The 27,853-nt window shown below is 40.8% G+C and overlaps 1 protein-coding gene across 1 annotated transcript in view; it reads right to left on the bottom strand.

The window, feature by feature from the left end:
• The window catches only part of PKP2 (plakophilin 2), a 43,328-nt gene extending 19,130 nt beyond the window's left edge, over window positions 1–24,198 (bottom strand). The window contains exons 1-5 of the mRNA XM_075720151.1: window positions 23,821–24,198; window positions 15,531–15,643; window positions 12,240–12,934; window positions 6,416–6,554; window positions 3,232–3,439 (exon numbers count right to left, since the gene is read on the bottom strand). Coding sequence (XP_075576266.1) covers window positions 3,232–3,439; window positions 6,416–6,554; window positions 12,240–12,934; window positions 15,531–15,643; window positions 23,821–24,034 — 1,369 coding nt within the window. The 5' untranslated portion in view covers window positions 24,035–24,198. The remainder of the gene's footprint in view (window positions 1–3,231; window positions 3,440–6,415; window positions 6,555–12,239; window positions 12,935–15,530; window positions 15,644–23,820) is intronic.
• Between the last annotated feature and the right edge of the window lie 3,655 nt (window positions 24,199–27,853).

The following is a 27,853-nucleotide window of genomic DNA, read 5'->3' as shown; positions in this document are numbered from 1 at the left end:
ACGGGTAGCTATTTTCTGCACAGGGGCGTTAGGTAAACTGGTCCACGGCAGCTTTCAAACCACTGTCATAAGCACAAAGCCACTTTGGTGTGGTGCTTTTTGTGGGTTCTCCTGGGATGCACAGTCCGTGAGGCAGGACACAGCACTTGCCATACTCAGCATTTATCTCCATACACTTTAACTGCTTCAGTCTTTTCATAGGCTGATACAAGGCACACTGCATGACTATGCTCAGACTGTATTCCTCAGCTAGGTCTTGGAAGAAAATACAGGCCATCAAAATATTCTTTGAGAATATATGATATGATATGGCTTAATATTAGGCAAGTGTTTGTCTGTGTAAACAGTGCTGGTACTAATAAATCAGTGACCTTAAAGATAAGCTTCTAAGGCTGAGATGTACTTATCTCATGTGCACAAGTATTAGATCATACTTCTGACATGTAATAAAGTACAGTATGAGAAAACTTCTGTGTCTTGGAATTTTAACTTCCTTCTCTCCAATGACTTCCTTACCTTTGTGTATTTTTGTCAGGTGAAGTGCTTTGGTACCATGCTTCCTACACAGCAGTAGAAACAAAAAGCTTTCCTCTGCTGAGCTTAGACATCTTTATTAATGAGTATCACATGCTTTCGATCCTTGGCCAGGAGTCTCTCACTAGAGTTCAGTGTGGTATTATCAGGTACCAAGATTATTTTACTAATCTCTTATGGGGGAAGGCATTCAGCTAATTATCATATCACACATTTGGAAGTCTCTAATTTACTGTCAAAGTAGGCAAGTAATAAGTATGACATGGAAAGACAGATAGGTTTCTCATGCTGAGCAGGTGGAACCCAAAGGTTCTGCACTAACCTCTTCCTGGACGTGTTACAACACTGCAGTGCAATTGCATGCATAGCTATGATATTCCACTAGTCCTGTAGGAAGCCAAAGGCAATGCAAAAGGAGAAGCAAAACTTCTAGGTGAGCCATCAGTCAGACAGGGAACTGTTGCTCAGCAGGGTTTAACCATTGTGGTAGAAAGGCACTCAGAGGTTTGCATTGTGCCTGGAAAAGCCTCATGTTGCAGCCCTTCTCGGGCTACACAGTCAGTCTGTACAGGACAATAATTCCAGTGTTTCCTAGATATCACTGTACATGCCAAGGTCATCTGGAAGCACTGACCTTAGTAAGCACACGCTTAACAGTGACTGTCTACCTCCTGTCTGCAGCCCACTCCTTGTCTGCCTTTGAAGTGTGGGCTGAAAAAAAAAATGACTGGAAACAAAGTTAATATTCTCATAGAAATTCATTCAACCAGGCTGCCCTTTGCCCTGTAGGCTCCTTGTAGCTTGCTAGGGAGCTGGAAGAATTGCTCAAGTGATGGCAAAAAGTAAGCCCTAGTGCCATTTTCAGCAAGGGATCCGGGGTATTTCCTCCTGACTGTGTATTTGGTCTTGAACAAAGCGAGAAATACTTCTCTCTTGGTGTATTTTTAAAGCCATCCCTTGCAAGTGATAGGCATGAAAGTATATCAGAATATTTTGCTTTACACAAAATACAACGTCCTGCTCAATATTGCTTCAATATTTTGTTGGTGTCTTGTATGTTTCATAAATAAATATTCATGTTCAATGACAGCAGTAACTGCAGAAAGGTGCCCCTTCATCCATTTTCACACTGGTGAAGGGGAAGGCAGTAATATTCACAATATCCGTATGAGTTATCCTGCACAAGCAGTCAAAGTTTTTGTCAGAAATGATGAAATTGCTAGCAAGAAAAGAGCATTAGATTTCTGGCTGCTGTACCACTGTTTTCACTGCTTCTCTCACTGGTGTGTAATAGCACTGAGACACAACACACTATACAATAAGTTACTAAGTGACCTAATTCTGTGTCTGATGAATGTGAAAAACTTTAAAACATTTTAATGTTGCAGAGCTGTATAACTGAGCCAAAAGAGCCAACAATACAAAGCTTTGTTCTCCAGCTTATGGAGCGCAGTATTTCAAATACTTAAAAGAATGCAGAATTACAGAAGGTCTCAACATGCCTTTGCTTCAAGGCAAGGCTGCTTGACACCTTCTGTATCTTTTCAAGCACTGTTATTTTAATAGCTTGTGTTCCTGCTATCTTTAAAGATCACTTGAAATAAATCCCCATTCATTTATTCATGATGTTTTCTTCCATTTATAAAATATAAGCCTGCTCTTCCTTTGCATGCTCACTAGAATGAATGTGGGTCACAAGCAGTTGACTTTCTAGAGACACGCTATAGTCAAACAGGAGTGCAGGGATGAAGTGGTGGGCATTTCTTAACTGGCTGCTGCAAATCCAACAGGGCAGTAACCACAGGTTTCTTTGTAAGTAATGGTCAACATTTCCTCCCACCATTCCTGTTACACTGATGTACAACAAGAGGTATAATATGGGGTTTCTGATCCAAAGGGCTCTTCCTTCAAAATTCCAATGGGCCCTACTCATTTTTAACAGTTCTTCCTCAAGGACATTGGAAATAAAAGGATGAGAACATAAGCCCTGCAAAGGCTGAATCTAGAATGCAGGTCACTCCACTGATGGTGCCATATGATCTTTACAGCCAAATGGATGTCCTGCAGTAATTCTCTCCCCTGCGCACAGAAAGGAAGCATGCTGTTGCTGTGGCAGAGTTTTCTGCTTGTCACAGATCTGAGAAGACAGACTCAGGTGTAAACAGCTAGGAGTGAGAGAGCTAAGAGTAGAAATTTGGGGTAGTAGGGTTTATGGGGAGTAGGACAACCACTTTCTATCCACAGCACCTGACAGTTCTGGGGGACAGTCTTCAACAAGGAGCTCCCAGTATGCACAGGCAGCATAGCATCAAAAAGTGAGGGCTGAGGTGCTGCATAAGTAGTGGGCATTAATTATGGTCCCAGGCACCTCTAGGACTGCTCCGGTCACTGCTCACCAAAATGGTTCTACAGAATTTGATATTTGGAGCCTCATGTTCTTTTCTGGAACATCTAGGACTTTAAGTTTCCCGCAAACAGATAGAGTCATTTCTGAAGAAGCTTTAAGAGGGGAAGTTGCAGTTTCTTGTCTCTTACTGTCTTAAAGACCGGTCTTGAGTAAGGACCTAAAGGAATCGCTTAAAATAGGTGACAATGTTCTTGTATTAAATCACTAAACATCGGCCTAAGTAAACAGTCATGTACCTCACACCAAAAGGTTGTGCACTACTTCATGCTTAACTGCACAGAAAACACTACCTGTTACTTGCTTTTTAGTCTCTACATCCCTGGTGTGTCGGAGTAGGCGGAGCAAGAGTGGGATCCCTTTCTGTTCTGACACTTCCAGTTTGTTGTCATTGTCCTCAAACACCAAGTTTCTCAGAGCACCACATGCTGCCCGCTGAACATCCTCATTCTGAACGTCAAGAAGCTGTAAAAGTCTGGGGATACCGCCAAGTGCGAAAACCTTTGAGGAAAACAAACCAGCAGAGAATAGTTAGATACTGTAAATGACGAACTCCACCCTCCCCCCCCAGCAAACCTTTAAATAGTCATAGGGACTTTTTTTTGTTCGCTCCTATCTGAAAGACTTGAAGCACAGATCATTAATCATTTGGACATGACTGTTAACTTCTGGGCTTTCATATGAGTCATAATTAAAATCCTCAACAAAGGGAGGCATCATATTTTAATAATTAACGTAAGAGAATGAAACTAAGTATCTTCCAGCTTTGCTGCAGATTTGTATTCTCTGACAAAACATTTAATTGCTCTGAATTTTAGCTTCCATGTTGGTGAAATGGATATTTGAGATTTAACTCTGGAGCATTTATAAACTGCTTTGAGATTTCTGGATGTAAAATGTTCCCAGTGTGCCAAGTTTGGCTTTTTCCCTTGGCAGCCAGCCTGACAATGTTTTTCTCTGTTAACTTCTGTGCATGTATTGAAAGTGTATTAAATAAGAATACATTATACTTAGTACTTCTCATCTGTGGCATACTGAGAAAAAATAGTAAACTAGTAAACTTCAAAATGTAGAACATTAGCATTGTAAGCTAGTTAACTACTGAACCACACACATTTAACAAAGACTACTCTTCAGTGTCTAATTCTTTAGAAAATGAGGTTTTGTCCCTAAATGACTCAAGAATTAAGAAGATGTTATTTTACAGCAGCTGTACAGAAACAAATAGTTTCCAGGTTCTACATGTTGTGGCAAATGATGAATCTCATATGAGCTGTGATGTGGCACAAGCAAGCCTTGGCTCATTTAGGAATGAGTTTACTATGGAAAATACCTTACATTCATGTACAATTGAGGATGGTTTCCTCCAGCATATCAAAATGCCATATGGTTTTGTGGACAAACTCATCCTTGTGTAGAATCAACAGCATGTGAAAGACTTAGAAATCTGATACAACTGTTTTGAGTAGTCCAGAGTTTAATCATAAAAAGAGTTCAATATGACCGACAGGTGTTCGCAACATGAAGAAACGGAACGTAACAAAGCCTTCTGCCCTTCATGCCCTGGCAGACTACACTGTCTGCCTGCCTTTCCTCTGATTCTGTTGTACAAAAGGCAGTTTCTTGCTGCTGCACTGCTGACCTGATTCCCCCTGATTCAACAATCATCTAGATGCTAACAGAATGAAATACAGAAGTATAGATCTTGAGGTAAGTGGAGCACAGAACATGCTGAAGGCACGTTGACCTATTTTATTACAGTAGATAAGCCCTTTGACACCAATACCGTAACTGGTTGGTTTTTTTAAACATTTATGCAGACTTTCTGCTCGTAATTTTAAGTGATTTATAACTCTTGCAAAAGAAGTGGTGCTATTTCGACCTAATGTGCAGAGGAGAATTTATAAAAGCTATTGATTAGTCTGTCTAAATTTTCATTGGTAGACCAAATTCACCGAAATACTGTAAGACCACAAGTTCACAAGAAAAAGAAAAGCTACCAGACCCACAGACTAGCAGGTATCAGGGAACAAAGCATTGGGAGACAAAGAAAAGGAATGCAGGATGAAAGACTAAGAAGGGGAAACAAGACAATGGAAACGTCAACAAGTCTGATGGGCACCAAACAGTAAAAATTCAGCTAGGATATGTTGGATAGACAGGAAAATAGAAGGCGGCTTCAGGCTGACTGCTCCAGTTTGAACTCTTCTACTCATCCACTTGTTTTTCAGGAAGCTGCCTGAGAGAGGTTTGAATAACAAACCACCCTCAAATATTCAATTATGAAGCTCTGTCCTCAGACTGAAGTTAAGGCTGCTAATTGTACTGGTGTTTTTTTCCAAAACAGACCTTGATCTACTATGAAACAAGTTAAAATTACCAAAGGACTGAGTGATGTTTGGCTGTCACTGAACTGGACTGCAAATACATGAATATGGAGTTCAGGCTGAGATTAAGTATGAATAATACCAAGCAAATTATGAAACAAAGCAGGTGTTAAGATTTTTTTTTTTAAATGATTGAAATAAACAGCCACTTACACATTAATGTACAGAACTGTTCAGCGAGAGAGCCATAACTGTGTTTTGATAGTGAAATTTAAAGAAAAGGAAGAAGAGAGTATTTTTAATATACCCTTTCAAAAAACTTGTCTCTTGTAAAACACTTAACAAATTTCATTAATCCAAACAATGTATTAATGCATTTGTGCAGTCCCAGCAAGCCCTTACCAGTTTGGCTAATCCATAGACTGTATTAACGCATTTGTGCAATCCTAGCAAACCCTGAAGCTTGGATAAGTTTGCACTGTGCTCCAGAGTTTCCATTTCTGGGATATTTCTGTACCAATGGTGTAAGAATGCCAGCCAAAAATGAGAGACAGGAGCAATTATATTGACAAAAAGTTCAGACTCTACGACTTACTTATAAAGGCTGAAAGAACTATGTTCATTTGGCCTGAAAAAGACTAAGTGGGTATACAATTAGCAGCCTTAACATATATGAAAAAACATTACAAAAGGGACAGAATAATAGACGTTTTTCTCCATATCCATCAAGATAGGATAGAAACTAATCAACTTAGTTTGCAAAAGGGAAATTTAAGTTATACTTTAGGAATAACTGGTAAGAGTAGTAAAGGTCTTTGCCTGCAGGAGCTTGTGGGATCCTAATTGATGTGATTTTTTTTACAAGTTGGTCATAAACACCTGTAATTACAGATGATTTGGGTGTACATTTCCCTACATTTCCATGTTTCCTATCACAAAATCCTAAAGGCCAAACTTTTGCTAGCATAGACCAGTACCATTCCACTGATTTAAAAAGAATCGCAGCAAAAAGCATCAGCATATTTTAGGGAAAATATTCAACATCAGTATCCTACAAGGTTTCTTGGAATGCCTTTTTTTCGTGTTGGCATACAGTATAGAAAGTTATTTGCTCTACCTGATTGTAACTCGCATAAAAATAATTACTTACTTTTCTTCTGGCATCTGCTTTCTGGAAGCACTCATGCTGTATGAAAGTCACTGCAGCAAGAATCCTAGGTATTGACTGTGTATTTTCACTCTTCAGTATGCTCACTGCATGCTCAAGGGTCATCTCCCCCTCTGGGCTCCTTAAAAGTACAGGCAGAGGAAATATAGTGAAGCAAGACTGCAGAAAAATCACCATTTAGCCTGTGAATCTTCTTGTAATACCATGATTTTCACATTTTTCAGGTAACTTTAGCTTTTCTTAGAAAATTATTCCATTTCCAGTAGCAGAAAATATTATAAAAGCTCTAAGGGATACTAATATTCTGGGGGAAGAGAAAATCATAAATGGAAGTGTTGCAACTGAGAGGCTCTGGACAAAGCAAGTCATGCTTCAAACTATAAAAACAAAATGGAAACATCAGTGGATGAAGGACTACAATCCAAAGAAGGCCAAAACCAAATTAGAGTGTCTTTTACTGATCATGAAGATACCTTGATGTTTTTCTCAGTAATGTGATGATTGCTTTTTTATATTTGTTTTCATACCTTTATTCAGTTTCTCAGTCCCCAGACTACATATATGCAGGGCTCAGTACCTGCTTTTCTCAGGCTTATAGAAGTTGTTCTTGTTTGAAATAGATGGATAAAGCCTTTTTTCAGGTGGGACAAAATAAAAACACCACTCATTAAATAGATTATGTACATCACCTGTGGTAGGATTAAAAAAATGTGTGGCCATTTTCCTCCCAACTTCCAGAATGTTTGCTTGAATGATAATTGTGTTAGACAATCATATAAAAAATTGGAAAGAGAGGTCACCAGACCCATTTTTTTCCCCAGTAAATGGAACATAAAACAATTCATGGCACAATCAGATGCATCAGCTCTGGGACAGGTGGTTATGTTCCCCAGCCTTTTTACTTACTTTTTGTTCCAAATACTCTCCACCCAGAGAAAAAAAAAAAAAGGAAAAAACAAAAAAAAACCCAAGCCAAAACAAAAAAAGTGGACAAAAACATGAGAACTCTACTTTTTTTTTTAAACCAAATAATTTTGTAGAACCAGATCCCAGGCTGGCCAGACAGGGATGAGAGAGCAGTCTGTGAACCACAGTAAAACAAGTAGTCATTGGCAATAACTCCTTGCTTCAGAGCTACCAGAATCAGAATGGTTTACTTCATAATCATCTCAGTAAGTGCATCTAAAAGTAAAATTTTTGACAGCTCTGAGACTGTCTCAGTAATAGACTGGCAGGAGTGAAAGAGCCTGGAAGTCCAGACTTGCCCAGAATGGGCTGCAGAGGAGCAAGGTAGACAAACCAGGCAAAAATCAGGCAGATTTCTCACAGGGAATCTTGCTACAAATGCATTGAAATCTGGCTCTTTCCCCCAAAATATTTATGATGAACTCATGAGCTCTGAGACAAAACTGGATTTTGTTAGAATTTTTCCTGCCAGCTACACTGTAAATCAACATCAGCTGCTTGCTGTTGCTAAGGCAAAAGACAATTAATATGGCTGCAAGGACAGCAAAAAAAATGAAGAACAATTTTGATGCACCTGTTGCAAATGAAATTACACTCCTGTACCCTCAGGTTTCCACCTGCCTTTATATTTCCCTTTGGTATAAATCATGTTATTTCTTGTCTTCCCTCTATAGGTGATGAGGCATGCTTGTGCAAGACAAAGAAAAAATGAAGGGGACAGTGTGTTGAGGATGTCAATGGAGAGGTTAAATCAAAGTGAAATTAGACAGAACTATGGTGAGTATCTCTAGTGCCCTGGGCTCTGGTCTGGCAATGCTTACAGCTTCCAGATTTTCAGAGTTTACTTCAGCCTGGATTTAAAACAAAGTAGCTACTAAGTTACTCCAAGTTGCAAGTTGGATGTACTGATCAGAAACCTCCTTAAAGATCTTGAACAATGAGTAATGGAAAAAACCCAGATCATATTTCTTCTTCCTACTCTCTTCTAAGTGGAACAGAAAAACAGGGTTTTCAAGCTTGGGTTTTAGTCAGGTTTTTTAACCTCAACACAGGTTTTGTGACCATGTTACATATGTGCGCCTGTGAGCATGCCTACTTGCCTTTTAGTCAGTGCAATAACTTTGGAGCCTTCTGACCAAATTCAGTTGCCTTCTACAGAGTGGCAGACATCTCCTATGTATTAAATTGTGAATCATTTCAGTGACTAACAGCAGAGAAGGACTCTATCCATGCACTGTCCAAGGTCAAGATTGCTGCATGAGCTGATCCCTCATGGGACACCAGAGAATCTATGTGGGAACTCAGCCTCAGGATGCCAAGGATGTCCCAGAGTAGTAAAGATCCATCAGCAGTCACTGCCAGGCTGAGATAAATTCATATACAGCCAGAGACCAAACTTCTAAGTGCTGGGTGTGTAGATCTGCATCGAGGCTGACAGCAGCCCACCATTCACTAGAGTTATCCCTTCATGGCTGATACTCCTTCATGTGCAGCAGCCAAAATATTTCTCTCCTGTTGTGTACTGCCATACTAGGATTGCTCCTCATTGGATAAAAAGAACACTCACTAACATTTTATCTGACAGTAATAGAGGATGCAATACAATCTGTGACCCTCAATGGTATTCATAAAGTTGCAGCACCCTAACTTTTGTCAAAATAGAATTTGATCCCATCCTACCCTCAAAACATTTACAGGCAAACTTAATAGCCACGTGGCTGATTAGCATGTGTAATGACAACAAACAAATGGACATTCAGGGAACGGTTGTTAAACAGAACAATGATTGAACAGGTTCTGACTTCACCTTAATTGTCAGAATATAACATTTTTGAGATATACACTGTGTTGTCAAATCATTTTGTGACAGCTCTCAGCACATTTAGAGGTCAGATTCTGTAAGCAGCTGTTTCTCAGCTAGCTTCAGGTTGAAGCTCTCTCTTTCCTAAGCCCTTGATATGAGGATGCTTCACTTCACCAGAAGATACAGTGATAGCATTTCTATGCTCTGATTTTTCTACTTTGATTTCATAGCATGAGCTAATTCTTCTACAGAAAGTTTGAAAATGCTTTTATATACATTTCCAATACGATACACAGCTAGTCCACTACTTCTCTTTAACCTTACACAACCATTTTACATCCTCTTAGTTAACCTTGGAAAGACCTAAATTGTGATTTGCATAAAAAAGTACAAATTTCTGGAAAAATAAAATTACTCAGAAAACAGGTTTATCTTTTTTTCCACCTTCCATTATTAAAGGAGCAACAGGTAAGGGAGCAATATATCAGATAATGCAACCTTAAAATGAAAGAGAATGGGAAATGACAAGAAATGTGAAAGTCTCTACTAACTTCTTAAACTGAGAAGTCTTGGCAGAAGAAATTATTGTACTGCTGGTAGAATGATGGACTTCAGTGAAATATCTCTGATTTGACAGCAGTGTATACCCCAAAGCAAAATGTTGTCTATTATGTTTTAAATACTTAATTCTACATTAAACTGTGCAATAGCTAGATGTGGATGAACCAGAATGTACTACAACCAAAACAGGACTTCTGCATCAAGCCCTTCCTGTTTAATAACTTTCAGTAACAAGGGAAGTTATTAAATAGGTATTTTAGATGTCTGAAAATGGTAATAATGTATGCGGGATGCCATACACATGTTATTACGTAAGCATATGTAACAAATACTGACTTCAGTCAGCTAAAATGGCTATAGTTTCTTCCTCATCATTTAAGAATCTAGTGGTATAAATCTCTTGTGGAATTGTATCTTAAATGCTGCTTTTCACCAGCCTCTTCACTAATACAAGCTATTATATTTTACAGAGACTTTTTTGAACTAGAATAGTTAGAATAAATAGTAGAAGAGTCCCTCATTCCCCCAAAAAAGTAGCTATGAAACTGAAGTAGAACCTAGGATATTTGAAAATCTAAACAAGGTATGGACAAGTAAATTAAATAGAAGTACTGAGAAAAATGAATCTGTAAACATCTGCAAAAGGAACTTTAGAGGCTTTCACAGCACTTCCAATTGTTTTCCTCTATAATTTCCAGCAAAAGCTGAACTTAAAAACTGGCACTTAAGGAATTATGCTGCCAAAAAGATTTCCATTAGGTCACAAATCTTCCACCTAAGTTCAGCATGGTCTCAAGCAAGCCACCTGCACAATGACTGAAGATAGATGTTTACATCTGCAGTTATGAAAAACACTGGCTGATATTTGTGCAAGCAGACAATGCACGAGCAGTGTCTGCACCTGCAACAGAAGAACAAAAATTGCTCCTACACAAAATTATCAAAACTGCTGGTTGTGGCCCAGAAATGTACTCAAGAATATGTTTAAAGTTAAGTAGTTTATTAAGTCAGTGGGATATATGCTTGTTTGTAAATTGTCTTACTGAGAAACAAAGTCCTCCCAGGCATCTATTTTCAACGTTACTACTCCCAATTCTTTAGCTGTTGTGAGCTCTCGGCTGTTTTTTCTGGACTTACTTGCTGTAAAAACTGAATACTTAAAAGTCACATCATTAATACCAGATCTCTTAATTCCTGCATCACCCAGAGGTAAACATTTCGGTCCAGATCAGATATGGGCACAAGACCATATATGTTTGTAAATCTAGTTGTAACACAACATGTAGTTGATGACAGAAAATACCTGATCTGTACGTAGCAGTGATATCAGATGATGCCTCATCTCACACAGTAGCAAATTTAGAAAAGAAGAAAGATGGCTTTTGGAAAAATGAACTTAACAGCTACACAGTTATGGAAAAAGAGACATTTCTTAATAACACTGTTGTAAATTACACCATGATTAACTTACGTAAGAAACGTTGGGATCCTATTTGGATTATGAAACAACAGAAACCACAGTAAACAATGTAAGTAACAACCTCCTGTTTACCAAGTGGTTTGTTCTGCATTGAACCTTAAGAGCTCTGGAAACAATCAGAATGATTCTAAAATTAAAAAAATACTCACTCCTGAAGGGAATTTCAGAACTGATAAATTTTCTCTTTTGAAAATAACTGATTTTAGACATTCTGAAATTCTCTCTGGAAGGGAATTTCAGGGGGAAAAAAAAGTGATTTTGAAAAAAAGAATAATTCTTCTAAGATTTTAAACAATTTTTCTGAAGTCTGGGTGCAGCTTTGGGAATTTCTGCTATGGAGCTAACAGGACTTCAAATTAAGATAGTGTCCTCAGAGCATGTAGGATCTCACGGTAGTGAGAAGCTCTGGGGTCCTGAGATCAAGAGTGGCTTATATTTGTTATAGGGATGGATGGTGCTACAGAGCTAAGAGAAATTTCTGCCTCTGTTTTAACTGAAGTTTATCAAAACCAAAAAGTTTCCTTGAAACCATGAAGGATTTTTAACTGGAAATTGTCAATCTGCCAAAAGCTGCTTCACTGGTAGACTTCTGACCGATCTTGTGAAAACCAGTGCTGAAATCACCCGGTCTCTTATCAGCACAAAATTTGCCAATGCATTACTGTGTATTGTGCCTTAGGTTGTAAATTACTCAGTGACTACTTCATGTCTCCTTACAAAATTGATTAACTCTTGGCAAAAGGGGGTCCCAAACGTCAGCAGGAGGTGTGGACCCTGAAGTATGTACATACACATACGTTTTTTCTCCCTTTCCTCTGTTGCACTGGAAGTGGACTTTGAAGAGCAAACCTACTTTCTGCATCCTCTGCACTGATGTTCTGTACATTGTGTTGCTGCTCAACCATAAGCTGTCAGTTTACTTTCTCTTTTTAAACAAACAGGTTCCTTTCAGCTGTGACACCCCAGAACCAAAGCAGGTCCTGCATTGTACTTACCCCAGCTGAGATCCATTGATGGTGACTTGTTCACTCTGCAGGAAACCATTTCTCCCTGCTGCTGCCATAGCAGCTGTCAATGGCATCCTCTTCCCATCTATTTCTGCAGCGACACTGGCTATTGAAGCTGGCTGGGAAGCTTCCCTCCTGGTCTGTGTGCTTCTGAAGGTAGTTTGGTACCAGCTGGACCTTAGAGATTGCCTGTTTTGAGACCCCAAATGGGAAGCAATTGATGATCTCGCTTGTCCCACTGTACTGCCCGAGGTCAGGTAGTTCTCTTTCTCCAAAAGGTTGGTCATACTGCGACTGTTGCCTGCTTGATGGTACAGAGGTGCAGTGGGGCTGGAGTAGACACCATCAAGGACGGTATCATTAATAGCCCCCATGTGGGAGTGTTTCTTAAAAGAGTGTCCCCTGTTCACCGAATCACGAAGAGTGTAACCTACAATCTCAGACCGAGCATATCTTGGTGGGTCAGTCCCACCGGATCTCCTGCTATCTCCATGCCTCATGGAGAATCCAGTTGAAATCCCTCTGTCATAGTGGAAATCATTGGACACATATGACAATCTTTCAGGACCTCGTTGGGGTGAAACCTCTAGTCTCTTCAGAGGCTGTCTTTGAGCTCTCTCTTCCATTGTCTTGTAAGTAATCCTTGTCCCCCAGCCATTTGTGTAAGAGGATGGTGAGGCCACCTGTTCAAGGGTGCATAAAAGAACAGGAGTCACAGTAAGATCGCAGCATTTAGGATTAACAGCAAAGAAACCAAACCAAAAAAGTAAAGATAAAAATTCTAAGGTCTGCTATCAGAATCAGAAAACAAAATGTGAACATCACCGAAATTGTGTATTAAATGGGATTCTGCAACACTTCTTTGTATCTGCCTAACGAAGGCAGGAAGAAGTACGGTCTGAACATTAGGAGAGAAAGTAAGCATCTCGTCTTCTGTCATTAACTCAAAATAGGTGCATAAGTCAATTATGCCTGGTAGCAAACAGTTTGCTTATTCATGGAGACTTTAGTTTCAGTCTGAAACTCCTTGGGGATTAACACCCACATCTGCTAATAAAATTAAATTCAAGGCTGTCCAATAGACAGAAGAAAATTAATCAGTCAGATATTAAAATATTATATGAAAGTGTCTGCATATTGCTATTAACCTGATTAATTTAGCCCTCCTGTTCACTTTGTGGTAGGGTCTAGTAAAAATGAGCCAGTCCCTTCCCTATTTGTCTAACCTCTTAGAAATGAAGATTATATAACAATCCAAGGAAATCAAAATGACCATTTCACCATCTCAGTGGTTTCCCTAATTTTACAGTTGCAATTTAGGATGATTTTTCTTTTCCTGTCCCTAATGGGCATGGACAGTAATGGATCATCATCTTGTTTTATAAGCTTCTCTTTTCTAAACTCAACAAACCCACTTCCTGCAACCTTTCTTTGTAGGATGTGTCTTCAAGATTCTTACTGTTTAGGTGGCATTTGGGGCCTCTCCAATTTTTCTACCTTTTTTGTATGCTCCATATTAGACGTCACACTCTATTCAAGACCTTCCAGAACTAAATCAACTTGGGAGACTACCTGGCCTTGAAATAAAGGAGTCATGGCCCAATTTTTTTTTTACATCAGTAAGCATAGTGTCATCCAGCCATAAATCAAAGCCCTATATATTCTATTTCCATGTTGTATTAAAGTTTTGTAATATTAAAGGCACTTTTTAAGGTAAACTGAGAAGTTACACACGTTATTAATTGAAGGCACAGCACTTAGCAGAGAGTGGCCAGACTGAAATCCCTTAATTTCACTGTTGTGGAGTTACTGAGGGTGATAATCAACTCACAAAAGGAGTAAAGCTTCCTGAATCTAGTAGGCTGAGGCAAGGATCATTGGCTATATCTGTTTATTCTACAGAAGCTATCTTTTGTTTGGGGATAAGGAAATTAATGCTTTTGTGAAATACTAAACCTTGTGGCTTTTTCTGGCTTTCACACAGGACAAATAGTTTCTTTTTTTTAATTTCTTTTTTTTAATTTCTTTTTTTTAATTTCTTTTTTTTTTAATTTCTTTTTTTTTTTCCCCTGCATGGAAAACTGTAGTATTTTCTTGTGGTTCCTATGTCACCTCCAGTTTTCCTCTTGTTGCCTCTCTTCTAGAAAGAAGAGATTCACATCAAACATTATGGACTGGATGATAGGTGAGAACAGAGGATAGGAGGACAGAGAAGGAAACGTATTTAAGTAAATGGTTCTAACTCTACCCATACAGAGCCAGAGCTGCTTCACTAACTGCCCAGAAGCTATTTCCGTTAATGAGAATACGCTATTCTTGAGTAATCTAAAATTAAGAAAGAATTGGCCCCTACGTATACAGCTATTTATTAAATAACTATTTCTGTTCCCAAGCTGAACTGGTTTCAGTTTACTAATGTTGATCATGCAGCAGCATTGCTATTGAGCTATGTGTTGATTTCCAAGCCATATGGTTGCTCCATCAAATAGGTTCATACCAGTTACGAGCTGTGTCACAAACCCTGTAGAAAACCAATTATTTATCTTAGCACTCAGGCCATGAACCCAAGAAAAGTTCGTCAAAATAACAAGTGAATTTATGAATAGACAGTTTAAAAACACCATTATACTGCAAGGACTGTACTGATGAAATTCTTGTAATGCTAAAACAGGTTACAACAGGATTATTTTAAATAAGGAACACTCTACCTGTCATCGTGAAACTAAAGCAATCTGTTTTCCTGTGGTTTTGAATGCTTAATTCCCTAACCTCTTCCACCACATTCCCAGCTCCTACCCATGTCATTTGTTACCCTGTGGGGATCGCTGGACTTCCTTTAGCAACCTCCAACGGTTCGGCTGGGTGAGTGGCAGCACAGCCTCCGGACGCTTTGAGCTACGGATGTGCTGACTGACCTGCCGCCTGGTGGGACAGATAAGGATCTGACTTGTCACAGCCTTTGCCTTAGTGGAGTGTTAATACGGTTTTTCATTTTCTACCCTGATGCCAATTGTCACAAACCCAACAGATTGCAGAAAGCCTGGCTGTACGACTGACTTGAATTTAGCCATTGGGCTCAGAAGTCACCAGAAGGGGGAAAAACGTTAACAAATCTCAGTTGTAAAAACCCGCTTTTCAAGAAATCAGGCTTTAAAAAGCAAACAAGCACGCAAGCAAACCTTGAAACTCCTTCTACATGCTATTATTTGTGGTAACAAAATGGATAAACTATGCATGTGATATTATATTTATTTCTATTCGTTGTCTTCTTTTCCTCACCTGGTTTGACTGATAATATGAGAAACCATAGGGAGTTCTTGGTGCAAAATCATTTTCAGTAATCCCCATGCTATAGACACGCTCTGGAACACTGGATGCACGGTGCAAACTGCCTGTAACCAAAGACAGGTTAGCAAGTTTGTAACAAAACATGATATTGTTATAAAGGATGATTTACAGTACTAGGGAAATGTCCCAGTCTGCACTGCCATTAATATATATAAGCTGAAAATCAGACAGGTAAATGATGGAAAGAGGTTTGCATTCAGTGTATCACATTCAAAACATGGCTAAGCAAAGCTTTCTGAGGACAGAAGCCATTTTTTCAGTTTCCTATTTACTTTAGTTAAGACATATTTTTAACTTTTAGAAGTCTTGTTTTTCATGTAGCTATTTAATGAAAAATGTTTTAACATAGCAAGCTAATATTTTAAATATCCCAAATAACGACAGATTATTAAGTACTGAGAAATGGTATCACTGAACAGCTACTAAAAACACTGACTTTCCACTGTAACCACTTTGAATATATATGCATGGTTTACATTAGAGGCTGACTATAACATGCACAGTACACAAGAAATTAAAATATTGCAGCTCTAGATTGTAGGTGAGAAACATGGGTTGATGGTTATACCTCTGTTACTGTGCACCCTAGAGATGCAATTTTCAAAACGTACTATTGTGAATAAATAGCATACACTGAGTATAGACTGTTTATTTTGTAGTTGTCTACCTCAACTGCTGATGCTTCTTCTTCCTTAGGTGCTAGTTTAATGACAATATATTGGAGTAAGTAACGCTTCACTAATCTTCTCGGTGCTTCACCCAAAGAGCACGAAGAATCCACGAACAAATTCCATGGCTTATAGACGCATGTGGCATATGATGCTGTAAAGTAGGGTTGTTTAACAACACTTCAAATCTGCACCTGAAAGGTTCACTAATCCTACAAATAATGTAGAAGATCCATATTGTATCTGCTCTAATTCTCTCTTTCCATGACCCAGCTTTGAAAATAGAACAGTGCATTGTGATTATTTCTTTCATTAAAACTGCATTGGTCTTTTAGTTAAAAACAAACCAACCAACGAACCAAAACTGTTTCTCTTTCACTGATACAATGCATTTTCAAAGAAAAAGTGTTTCTATTAATGATTTTTTTTAAAGCAACAGGTACTGCTGGAAAAAACTCTTCATGAGATTCCCATGTTGCTATGAGAGTCTGCATATAGGAATAGAAATAACACAGGTTATAACCCAGACAGGTTTAAAGAGGTGAAACAGAAGTTGAAAGCAAGATACACCTCAAATCTGTCATAAATGGGGCCAGCGTGTGCTGCAGAAGTTTAGGCTGAACAGATAACAGTGATCAATAAAGAAGTTTAATTGGCCACGAATTTTCAAAATAGCAGGTATTACCTGAGATACTACAGAAAAGAAATCTAAAGAATCAATCATTAACTTGGTCAAACTGATGAAGTCTCCACTTGTAAAAATAGTAGGAGTCATATGCCCATGGGAATTCAGGTGCCAAAAACATGCAGGCAAGTGCCTGCTGGGATTTTTGAAGAACCTAGTTCATGCAGTTAGGCTCTGGGCTTCATCAGGTGCACATGGGTATCCCTAGGAACTTCAGTACACCGGTATCTTTGATCCTTAGCATCCGTAGTTAGTAAAGGGCTCAGCAAGGATGAAAATAAACAAGAGACTCATGTAACAAGAATAATTTATGAATGATTCTCACTAGCACTTAGCTACCTGGATAAGTCCAAATTTGTGTATAATATAATATAGCATAATACAATATAATATAATAGCAGATAGCAATAACTTGAGGCCTAATTCAATCATACTTTGCCATTATTTTGCTTATTTAATCATACTTTCCAATTCTTTCATTTTGGCCATGTGAGACAGATTTAAACATGTATTAGGTGATTTGTTAAGACACATTCACGTTAACTTTGCGTCATGAGAGTGGAATGATGCAGCTTGGTCAAACTCATGATTTGGATTGTAATAATTCATTCGTGACATTACAAGGTTACCATAGCCCAAGGGTTACTCAAGTACACGAGAAAGCAGCAAGAGGAAACTGTTGTTTTATACCGCAAAAAATTCCTGCCAATGTACACTGACATCCAAAATCCACAAATTAATGTAAATCTCTCATTTGTGTGATTATAATTCCCATATCAATGTACTACTTCAGGTGCCCAATAAGACTCCATCTTAGCCTATTGCCTGTGCCTGGTTTTTAAAGATTCATTTTATTCATTGCTGCATATTACTTTCATATAATAAGTCTTTAAATACAAATACATATATGTTTCTCTTTCTTTACAGTTAATGATTTTTCTCCAGTTTACCTAGTGAGAAATTACTCTCGGTTATTTATCTGCTTAGGGCATAAAGATCCTTTGAGCAAGTAATTTGTGCATGTTTTAGGTAACTCTAAACCCCCTGTCTTTGCTAAATAAATTTTGAAATATGAGGTTAAATTAAAAATAACATGGCTGTCCATAAACTAGTTGAGGATAAACTACATATCTAACAGTCACCTCTCTGCAAAAGCAAAATACAGTCAATCAGATATTGTAACACTTAGTTATCTTCAAGTAGTCCTCTTTTTTTAATCTTCAGTCTCCCCGTGAACCTATCCATCCGTAAACATTTTTCTCTTTCAGAGATAAACACAGTATATGTTAGCTTATGGAATTTCATTTTGCATTTACAGTATCTCTTGCTTGCTTTTACCACATCAGTGAATTATTTTGCCAGCGTTTTACCTGTGGAGTTATTAGGTAGACATAAAATGTATGTATTTTTACTGTGTGCTGTTTACTTGTGCCAAAAGCCAATGTGTTAAAGGAAAAAGTGGTAACTGAAATGCTGTCTTTCCATTAGTTATGAGATGCAGCATAGGTGATCTGATCAAAACTTGCCTCTGCCTGTGAGGCTTCCTTCAGCTTATTTCCACCATACTACAAAAACCTACATGTCTTTCCCACCTCTCAGATTTGCTCAGTATTACATACATTCAGAAATCATTAGGCAGTCCTTATACGCTCAGTGCACTGGTTTAAAAAAAAAAATAAAGGAAATAAAAGACATGAATGTTTTTTTTTTTTAAAAAAAAGATTATATTATAGGTTCATTTAGTGTTAGGATTAATATTTTCTAACTGTGAGACTTAGTGTTTTAAGTCTCACAAAAACTCTCTCTTCAGAAAATATGCACATGATTCAGTTATTCATCCGAGGGGACAAATGCTATTCGAGAGGCCATAGGATACCACACTTGATTTCCAGCAGCCAGTCAAGAAAAGGATGGGTTTCCTACAGGCCCTGCATCATGTCTGTCAACCCATGAGGATATTTTAGAAAACTCAGGCATCTCAGACAGCAGCAGACACCCATGTGTGGGCAATTGAGTGGAACCGTTTATCACAGTCTCCCCTCTCCTCTGTCACTATGAACTAAAGCAGCTCAGGAACGCTTTGGATGTGGTCAGTGGAGGAGCAACACTAAGCCCCTTCACTCTTCTCCACGCCTAAAATAAAAGCTGTTCAAAAATCACCTGATACCACAACAGTTATGACAAAATTTTGAGACCTGAAAAAATAATTACACTATCAGGAGGGAGACTGTACAGATGACTGAGCAAAAATCCCATCTGTCTTCACAGAGGCTTTTCTTGAGGCCCCTTTGTTCCCCTGGACGTGACAGGTCCAACATCTCCAAAGGCCCTGGAAGTTCCTCCCCAGCAATCACTGCCTATGGCTGCAGGCAGATCAATCTCCTGTTTGCCTGACTTTCAAAAACAACAATGACAAGAGGCGTTTCTAAGATATACGATATATGAAAGAGACAATTATCCTCCATTAAGGAGTTAGGTGTATCAAATTCCCCTTAAATCACGTACAGTGTTAACTCTTGGTTGTGAGTCTTTTTCGGCACTTTTGTATTTGAATGGTTTACCACGAAAGCCAAATTTTGGCTTTAAACCCCCCCCGCCCCTGCAGGATCAATGTAGCTGTACCCTGTACACAGAAGTCTATTAAAGACTGCAATATTTTCATGCATCCTGAGTGCCCACCTGTTGAGTATCCATTGTCCACTCTTACTCAGCGCAGGTGGGCGATTATATCCTCAATAGAGACTCCTAAGTGTTCCTGGACTGTCATCTTTTAATCCTTTCGTATATTCCACCACTCAGGAGGGACTGAGATGGTGACATTTAAGAATGGCATATCAAAAACTTCACTGAATCTCTTCATCCAGAGATCAAAAAGCCTTCTTTCTGATCATGCTCCTTCATTACTCTGCCAGTACATGCCTGGTCCCGAAGGACTTTTTCTAACATTTTTCACTTTATGCTGGTCAGTACATTTACACAAGTGGTCAAATTTAAGAAAAAGATTTCTTCTGGCTCAGGAAGCAGAGGGAAGGAATTTAATGAAACCAACAAAAAGTGGAAGTCACCAACAAGGAATTTTTTCTACTTTCTTTTCCCAAAAAGATATAAACAGAAAATCACTATGAAGCAGTTAACGTGGTCAGAATTCTGCAAAATAGAAGGCTGAGGATAGAACCGCCCCCCCAAGCCCCTAAAAGCAAGTGTAACAAAAAATACTACTAAGAATTTTAGAAATGAAGAAATGTGAAGAATAAATAAGGCTCTGATAGTAAGCGTCTTATAACTGATGCTGTTGATTTGGAAATCACCTAAGTTTTAATTCTGTTTTTTATAAACACACTATGTTTATAAAACCCTGTGTTAAAGAAAGAATTGCTACACAGACAGCAGTTCATCAGGACATTTGGTTTTGTATGATATATTACTCAGTTCTCCTCTCATTTTTTACAATGAAACTGAGAAGGATGTACAGGAAAGTAGACCTTAGTCCACAGATTATACTAAAGAAACAGAAATACCACAAATTAATTTCAAAAGCCAATCAAAATCCAAATGGAACAAGATCAGAGGCAAGTTGACTCATAAACAGAATGAAGCTTAATAGACTCCTAAAGTGTACAGAAAAGAATCAATACCATTGTACCATATGAGAGCTGAAAAACACCAGTCATACAGGTATAGGATTCTGAATGCCATTTTTCTCTGATCAGGCTGAACTATCCATTTCCACCTTTAAACAGCATTCAGAAATTTGATATGGCTGCTTTAGTTGTTCAAAATTTTTCAGGGCAGCGTAATCTTTAATTTAAAAAGGTTCAGCAACTGATGAACTGGAAAAGTTGCAGCTGTTGTTAAACTACTGCTTCAAAAAATATTAACAATGTTTGACAAAGTCTTGAAAGGCATTGGGGTAGTATGTGACTTCAATGGTCTGCCAGCTGGTGGAATCCTCAAATTTGAGGATGACCTGAATTTCTGTTGTAAAAAAGAAATACACCCTCCGAAACAGGGGGAAAAGGCATAAATATGGGGATAGGAGGCAAAAAGATGTTTTTCCGTTTAAAGATAATGCTGAAGGCTAAGCAAACACCTTTAATTTGAAACTTTAAGGAGAAATTATGTTGCCTAACAGAGGACTTTTTGCAGCTTCAAAGCTACCAGTTCCAGTGGAAAATAGGTGTGCACCAATGACACTGGGTAAGACCTTTACTACCACTGATTTGTCATACCCACTGGTTATGTGCTTGGCTAATTTTAGGCATCTGTGTGAATACTCTGGTTAGGTACATGCTAAGTACCTTGCTGAACAGAGTCTGAAATACTCCTACAGATAGGACAGTTATATCACAGGGGCCTGCTCCTGCTCCTTCTAAATCTTTGTATTGTTTCCCCTGCAACTGCAAACAATATGGGACCCTTGGTGAATGTATGTAGACAACTGTTATAATTCAGAGAAAGTGAGATTTTTGCATGTAAAAGTGCATACTTAAAAAGTACCCTACATATAAGAATTCAAACGTTTCTCAAAGCATAGTCAAATTTTGAGCAAGTCTATAGAGAAAGCACATTGGGATACACATGCATATATATGTGTATTTTTCAGGAAAGTCAACATTTTAAATGCACGATAGGCATTTGATTCACATTATATATATTTAAGATACAGATGGATAGATATACATATACATCTATATTATATATATTTATGTATGTATAAATACATGAAATACATTCCAGTTCTGTTTATTTTTTCTGAGTTTTGCAATGGGACTAAAAAGTATATGGCGAGTTGGGCACAAGAATACATTTGAAAGAAGAAAAGTTCATTTTATGCATGAACAATACAGGTAACAGACATGTCATTTGCCACTTCTGATCCTGAAGCTTGACAGTTTTGGCATCTCAGAAAGGCAAAGGGCTCTAATACTTGACCTTTAGAAAAACAAAGCAAACCAAGACAACTATCCCCAAATCCATCAGGCCTGTTAATGTATTTGAGAGAAGTTAAGATGAGTTAGGAGGATGTGAACTTTGTCTTCAGTGTTTTACGCACTGATTAAAGACATATCTCAGGTTCATGACACCATATCATTTATTAATGATGGCTTAAAAAGCTTTTCCCAGGCTCTCTGTTGACAGAAAAAGAAATTAAGTGTTTAGAAACCTTATTTAAATGAGAGCAGCCAAGCTAAGGACTTGCCTGTGTAGCTGCACATTGCACAGCTGTGTGTACCTGTCTATGTGATGTGTGTACCTGATTTTTCTGAGCAGGGTATGTCCGTGTCTACATTGTATGCATTTTTCACCATGAGGCATTTTTTAGATAGAAGCCAGATGAAGTACAAGGAAACATTCCTCTGCCTGACAAGATAGATTGGTAAAGTATAGTTATAAATTTAAAGACCTTTGGCTCACAGCTTTTTGCAAATGCAAGGTGACAGCTTCTTTAATGACCATTTAAAAACAGGATTTCTGTTTTCATGGTAAGCATTGCTTTTTTTTTTTTTTTTTTTCAGTTTACTTGAAAACAACACATCTCTTTGCCATTAATAGTTAAGACTAAACCCCTCGAGCAGCATGCCTTTAACCCTCAGCACCTGGCAAAGTCACCCTGTGGGTGGCTGCTGCTGCAGACGGACCCTGGTTGGCGCAAAAGGCACGACTCTGCAGACCTTACTGACAGATGTGGCCTTCTGGCTATAAGATCACAGAATCATAGAATTGTTTAGGTTGGAAAAGACCTTTAAGATCATCCAGTCCAACCATTAACCTAACATTACGAAGTCCACACTAAATCAATTAAACCAGTTAAGGGTAGACTAAACCATGTCCCAAAGTGCCACGTCTACCGATTTTTTGAACACTTCCAGGGATGGTGACTCCACCACCTCTCTGGGCAGCCTGTTCCAATGCTTGACCACCCTTGCCGTGAAGAAATTTTTCCTAATATCCAATGTAAACCTCCCCTGGCGCAGCTTGAGCCCATTTCCTCTCGTCCTGTTGCTAACTACTTGGGAGAAGAGACCAACACCCACCTCACTACTACCTCCTTTCAGGTAGTTGTAGAGTGCGATAAGGTCTCCCCTCAGCCTCCTCTTCTCCAGGCTAAACAACCCCAGTTCCCTCAGCCGCTCCTCATAAGGCCTGTGCTCCAGACCCTTCACCAGCTTTGTTGCCCTTCTCTGGACACGCTCCAGCACCTCAGTGTCTCGTAGAAGCAAGGATTGATTGTTTTCAATTTGTGTTGTGTACGTCAAAGAACAAGGTAAATACAGGTCTAGGTAGTGTTATCGTTCCATGTTTCCCATTCACGCCTTTCCTAGGCTTACTTCTCCAAACCTCCTTTTAGTTAATGTTTTTTTGGTTTTATTTCCAGGTGAAACGAGAAAAGACATTTCCTATGTTTCTTCCTATTTGACTTCGCAAATAGGGCCAGCGGGTAAAACTAAAGGTATTAAAATAAGCACGGTATGCGGTTGCTGGATTAGGAGAATTTCGGCGCGGTTCTTCCCTCGGGCAGCGGTGAACCGAGAGCAGCCCGCGCCGCTCACCCAAGTTAGGGCGGCTGGGAGGGAGAACCTTCTGACTCACTTGGGTGGGAAAAGAAGAAAGAGTAGTCGCGACAGAGCCACGATTTTCTGTCAAACGCGGTAAAGGCCAATGCCCGGTACCGCGGCTGCCCCGAGCCGCCCGCAGCTCCCAGGGCCGGGGAAGCGGCGCAGACGGCTGCGGCCGCCCGGGGCCCGCTCGGGTCTCACCCCGGGGCCGCCGCCCCGGAGCCCCTTCCCGTGCTCCCGCCGCCGAAACCACCGCCGCCGCCGCCAGACAGCACCGAGGGGCCGGGGCCGGGGCCGGGGCGGGCACTCACCGTTGTGCAGCGAGCCCCGGCTCCTCCTGGCCAGCGTCTGCTGGACCTGCCGGTGGATCCGCAGCGTCTTCTCCTCCCCGGCCCGGCCGCCCGAGAGCTTGAGCCTGGCCTCGGAGGGCAGCGCCAGGCTGGAGCTGTCCAGCTCCCCCAGGATCTGCTGGCCCAGCACGGTGCGGATGTAGCCATGCTCGGCGGCGGGACCGAGGCCGGCCATGGGCGCAGCCGGGCGCCGCTCCCTTCCGCGCCGATAACCTGTTGCGCCGCCGCCGCCGCCTCCCCAGCGCCGGGGCTAAGCCGCCGAGGGCCGGGCCGGGCCGGGCCGCGCCCAGCGCCCAGCACCGCCCCGGGCTCTGCCCCGCCCGCCGCGCAGGTGCCAGGCACGGCCTGCGCCCCCGCCCCGCCCGCCCGAGGCAGGGCCGGGCCAGGCCAGAGCGGGCCAGGCCGGGCCGGGCCGCGCCGCGCCGCGCTCTCCCCTCCCCGTCCGCTCCCCTCCCCTTCCCTTCCCGCCGGGGCGAAGCGGCCGCAGCGGCCCGGCCCGGCCCGGCCCTTGCCCGCGGAGCGCGGCCGCCGCAGGCAGCCGCTGCCCGTCCCCGCCCTCCCCGCGGGGCAGCGGGGCCCGGCCCGGCCGGCGGCCCGCCGGGGCCTCCCGGGGCAGCAGGGGCGGTGCAGCCCCGTTCCTGTGGCACCGCACCCCCGCGGGAACAGGCACAGGCGCGCGTCATTGAACATACACCCTGCCCTCACGCATCGCCCCTTACGGATCCTTTCCATTACCTTATAGATTTAAGATCCTTCTGTATGTTACACACGGCTGCATTTTGTGCACAAGAACCTAAATTTCAACCTAAAATACAAGATGTGAAACTGCTTTAAATATAGCGGTCCCTGCCCGTGAGGATCAAAGTTTCAGGCGGGATTGCGTTAGGGGGCTGTAGGGCTGCTGGTCTGGGAGGTTCTTCCTGCTCTCTGGGGTTTTTCAGGCTGTCCTGAGGATGAATTGAAGCCGCCTTCTCTCCGTTTGCTTGTGAAGAGGTGGTGAGGGAATTGCGCAATTAAAGGATGAAAAAAAAAAACCCCGACTGCCTCTGCCCCGGCAAAGGTCTGTGCCTGCCTGCGCCATCCTAAGCGGCTTCTTCCACACTGAAATACGGCTCGGTGAATGCGAGCCGGAGGAAGGCTGGAGTTCTCCCACTATCTCAGGACACAGCCTGGAGTTAGTTTAAACAAACACTCTACTCACGGTGGGTGGAAAGGAAGGAGGAAAAAGGGAACATGCAATGTCTTGGGGATAGAAAAGAGCAGGCATTAGAAAAAGTAGATCATCCAGGGTTGCGTGATTTAAAAAAAAAAAAATCCTCAGCAAACTAAAGGTAGGTATTTTGACAGAAAAGCTGACGTTTCTTAAAAGCAAATGAAAATTAATATGGCTTTTAACTTCATGTGTTGCTATTTCAGAGACACGCTGGGGCTCAAAATGAGCTGGTGTAGCTTGTTTTTTCCCAGGACTTCAGGCAGTGGTGAGGGTACAGGGTGGCTGAGGACAAACTGGGGCGATCCTTGTGTTAGGGTATACTGTAATGTAAGAAACTGGGGCGCCTTCTTTATTCTCAGAAAACTCGAGATGAGGGGAGGAACTGGCTCCGTGCTGAGGAGTCCAGAATCCTTTTGCCCCTGATTTACTCTTTGTCTCTCTTCCATTTTTTTCTTTAAGAGGGGGAGGGAGCTCTGGCCTTTCTCATCACTTGGTCTGGCTAATGTCATCCCCTTTTGTTCTAATGTGGCATATCACAGGAGAGGTCATGTTAATGATATGTGAGAATAGTTTCACTGGTTAGGAGAAATGGAGTGACACACTCCTACCTTATAAATGGGAAAGGTTATGCATGGGAGCAGAAAGGTTGGAGATAAGTTGTGGGGTACCAGCTGGGAGAGAGGAGCAGGAATTTGTGGAGAGGAGGAAGTTGGAGGCGTGTGGCAGAGCTATGATGGGCACGGGAAAAATGTAACAGAGAAGTGGAAGGACAACAAAATGAAAGAATGGGCAGGATAAGGCAGGAGAAACAATGGGGAAGACACATCACAGCTAGGAAGGAATGTAAACTGTTGGAAACTAGGTTAGACCCTCTTGCTGACATACAGACTGTCACAAAAGCATTTCCAGTAAACAATAGATACTACATTCTCAGCACGTATCAGTGAGGACTACTGCAGGGATTAGAAAATAGCCTAAAAAATGTGAAACATTTTCTGCCCTCCTCCTTTTCCCTGCCCTCTTCTCCACCCCCAGACTCCAGCATAAACATGAATGCTGGATAGTTTTTATAGTTGAAACCAATTCAGTTTCACACACAAAGTACATCTGAAATGGATTCAGGATTTAGAAAATACTCTTGTAGAGGGTGTCCTCAGATGCCACTGGCACCACATATAGCTTTACAAACTCTTGGCACATTTTCATTGCCTCTGTTGGAAAGAACTGTTGAGTTGTTATTAACTTTATTTTGCAAGTATGTACAATTATTTGTGCTTGTGAGATCCATGGCAAAAGAAATGGCAGTTTGCTCTGGGCTTTAAAATCTTTAATGAGATTTCTGAGATAGATTTCTCTCCTTGTAACTAGGAATGCTGACTGGAAAGTTTGGAGGGGGGGAGGGGGGAGGGAGAGAGAAAGAATTTTGCCTGCACAACAATTCAGACAATGCTTAGCCAAGATCTGAAACAGAAATGAATTAAAGCTTTTTCTTACCTGAAGAAAATAAGAAAATATCATGTAACTGATTGCCCCATCAACAGCAATTTCTTGAAGCTGATTTACGTTGGATTAACACCGCTGCTCGACTGAATTGCAGAAACAACCCCCGAGTCTTTTGAGGGGGAAATCCTTACCAGTGCCATTTGCAGAGGCAAAACAGCATAGCTGGGATTATTCCTGAAAGGATGGCAACTTGTGATGGGTGATTGCTCGTTAGATTTTTGAAAAAGAGATTTAATTATGATGCATATAGTGACTAAGGGATGAGGAATCACATACAAAAACGTTTGCTTTCTGTCCAGTGTCTGATGGAGTCAAGCAGGTCAGAAAACCAGATATTTCTCTATAAGACTTATTTCTTATTCTGACCAGATGTGCTTCTCTGAAACCATGCAACCTTTCTCCATCAGAAGGTCCCCACAAATAATATTTATATTAAAGTTGTGGTAGTTGGTCCTTTCACTGTTCTTTCCCTTTCCCCCACTCCTCTCTCTGTTAGGACTTATGGAACAAGCTGGGTTTGTACCCTGGAAACAGATTATTTTCAGCTGCAGGAACCTTAGAGGAAATGGGTGTAAGCATGAACATTGAGGTGTTCAGTTTAAATATGAAACAGCTCTACAACAAGGGCTTCATCTTAAATACACACGTTATTCCTACCTGTATCTCTAGGACCACATGGAAAATGAAGTGCCGTTCATGCAGGGTTTGGGGTTTTTTTAATTTATTGATTTTGGATCCCGTGGTTGAAGGTGTTATATGCAAGTGCAGGTTAGTCAGGAATAGCCGGACTGTTTCTACATCTGTCCTCTTCCTTCTGGTTTCATTTGGGTCACCCCGCCGAGGGAAAAGGAACGGATTCTTCCCCGCCAGTAAAACCCCTGCGAGGAGAAGCCACACTGCCACCGCGTGTTCCCTTGCTGGAACGGCACGACCGAGCCGGCTCCCTGCTCCTAGGAGAGTAAAACTTGCAAAGACGACTTGGAGAGCACCCAGGAAGGAGTTAACTCCATGCTTAAAAATCTGAGATCGGTATTTTATTGCAATTTTGTTTCTCATAGGAGACAACTGATGTTCAATCCATCTGTCTTCTGCACCAGCCACTGGTAACCTGCATTTTCTCACAGTAACATATACATTTCTTTCATCCCAGCATCACTTTTGGAAACAGAGAAACAGAAGATCATCTATTTTGTCCTGTAGGATAATTTAAAGATTTTTTTCAGAGACACCAGAGAAAAAGTGGTAATTGTGCATTGGTAAAATGAGTGCGATAGCAGT

This window comes from Pelecanus crispus, chromosome 1 (genome assembly GCF_030463565.1).
Source record: "Pelecanus crispus isolate bPelCri1 chromosome 1, bPelCri1.pri, whole genome shotgun sequence".
NCBI lineage: Eukaryota > Metazoa > Chordata > Aves > Pelecaniformes > Pelecanidae > Pelecanus > Pelecanus crispus.
Note: the sequence above shows the minus strand (reverse complement) of the source record. Positions and strands in the feature narration are given on the sequence as shown.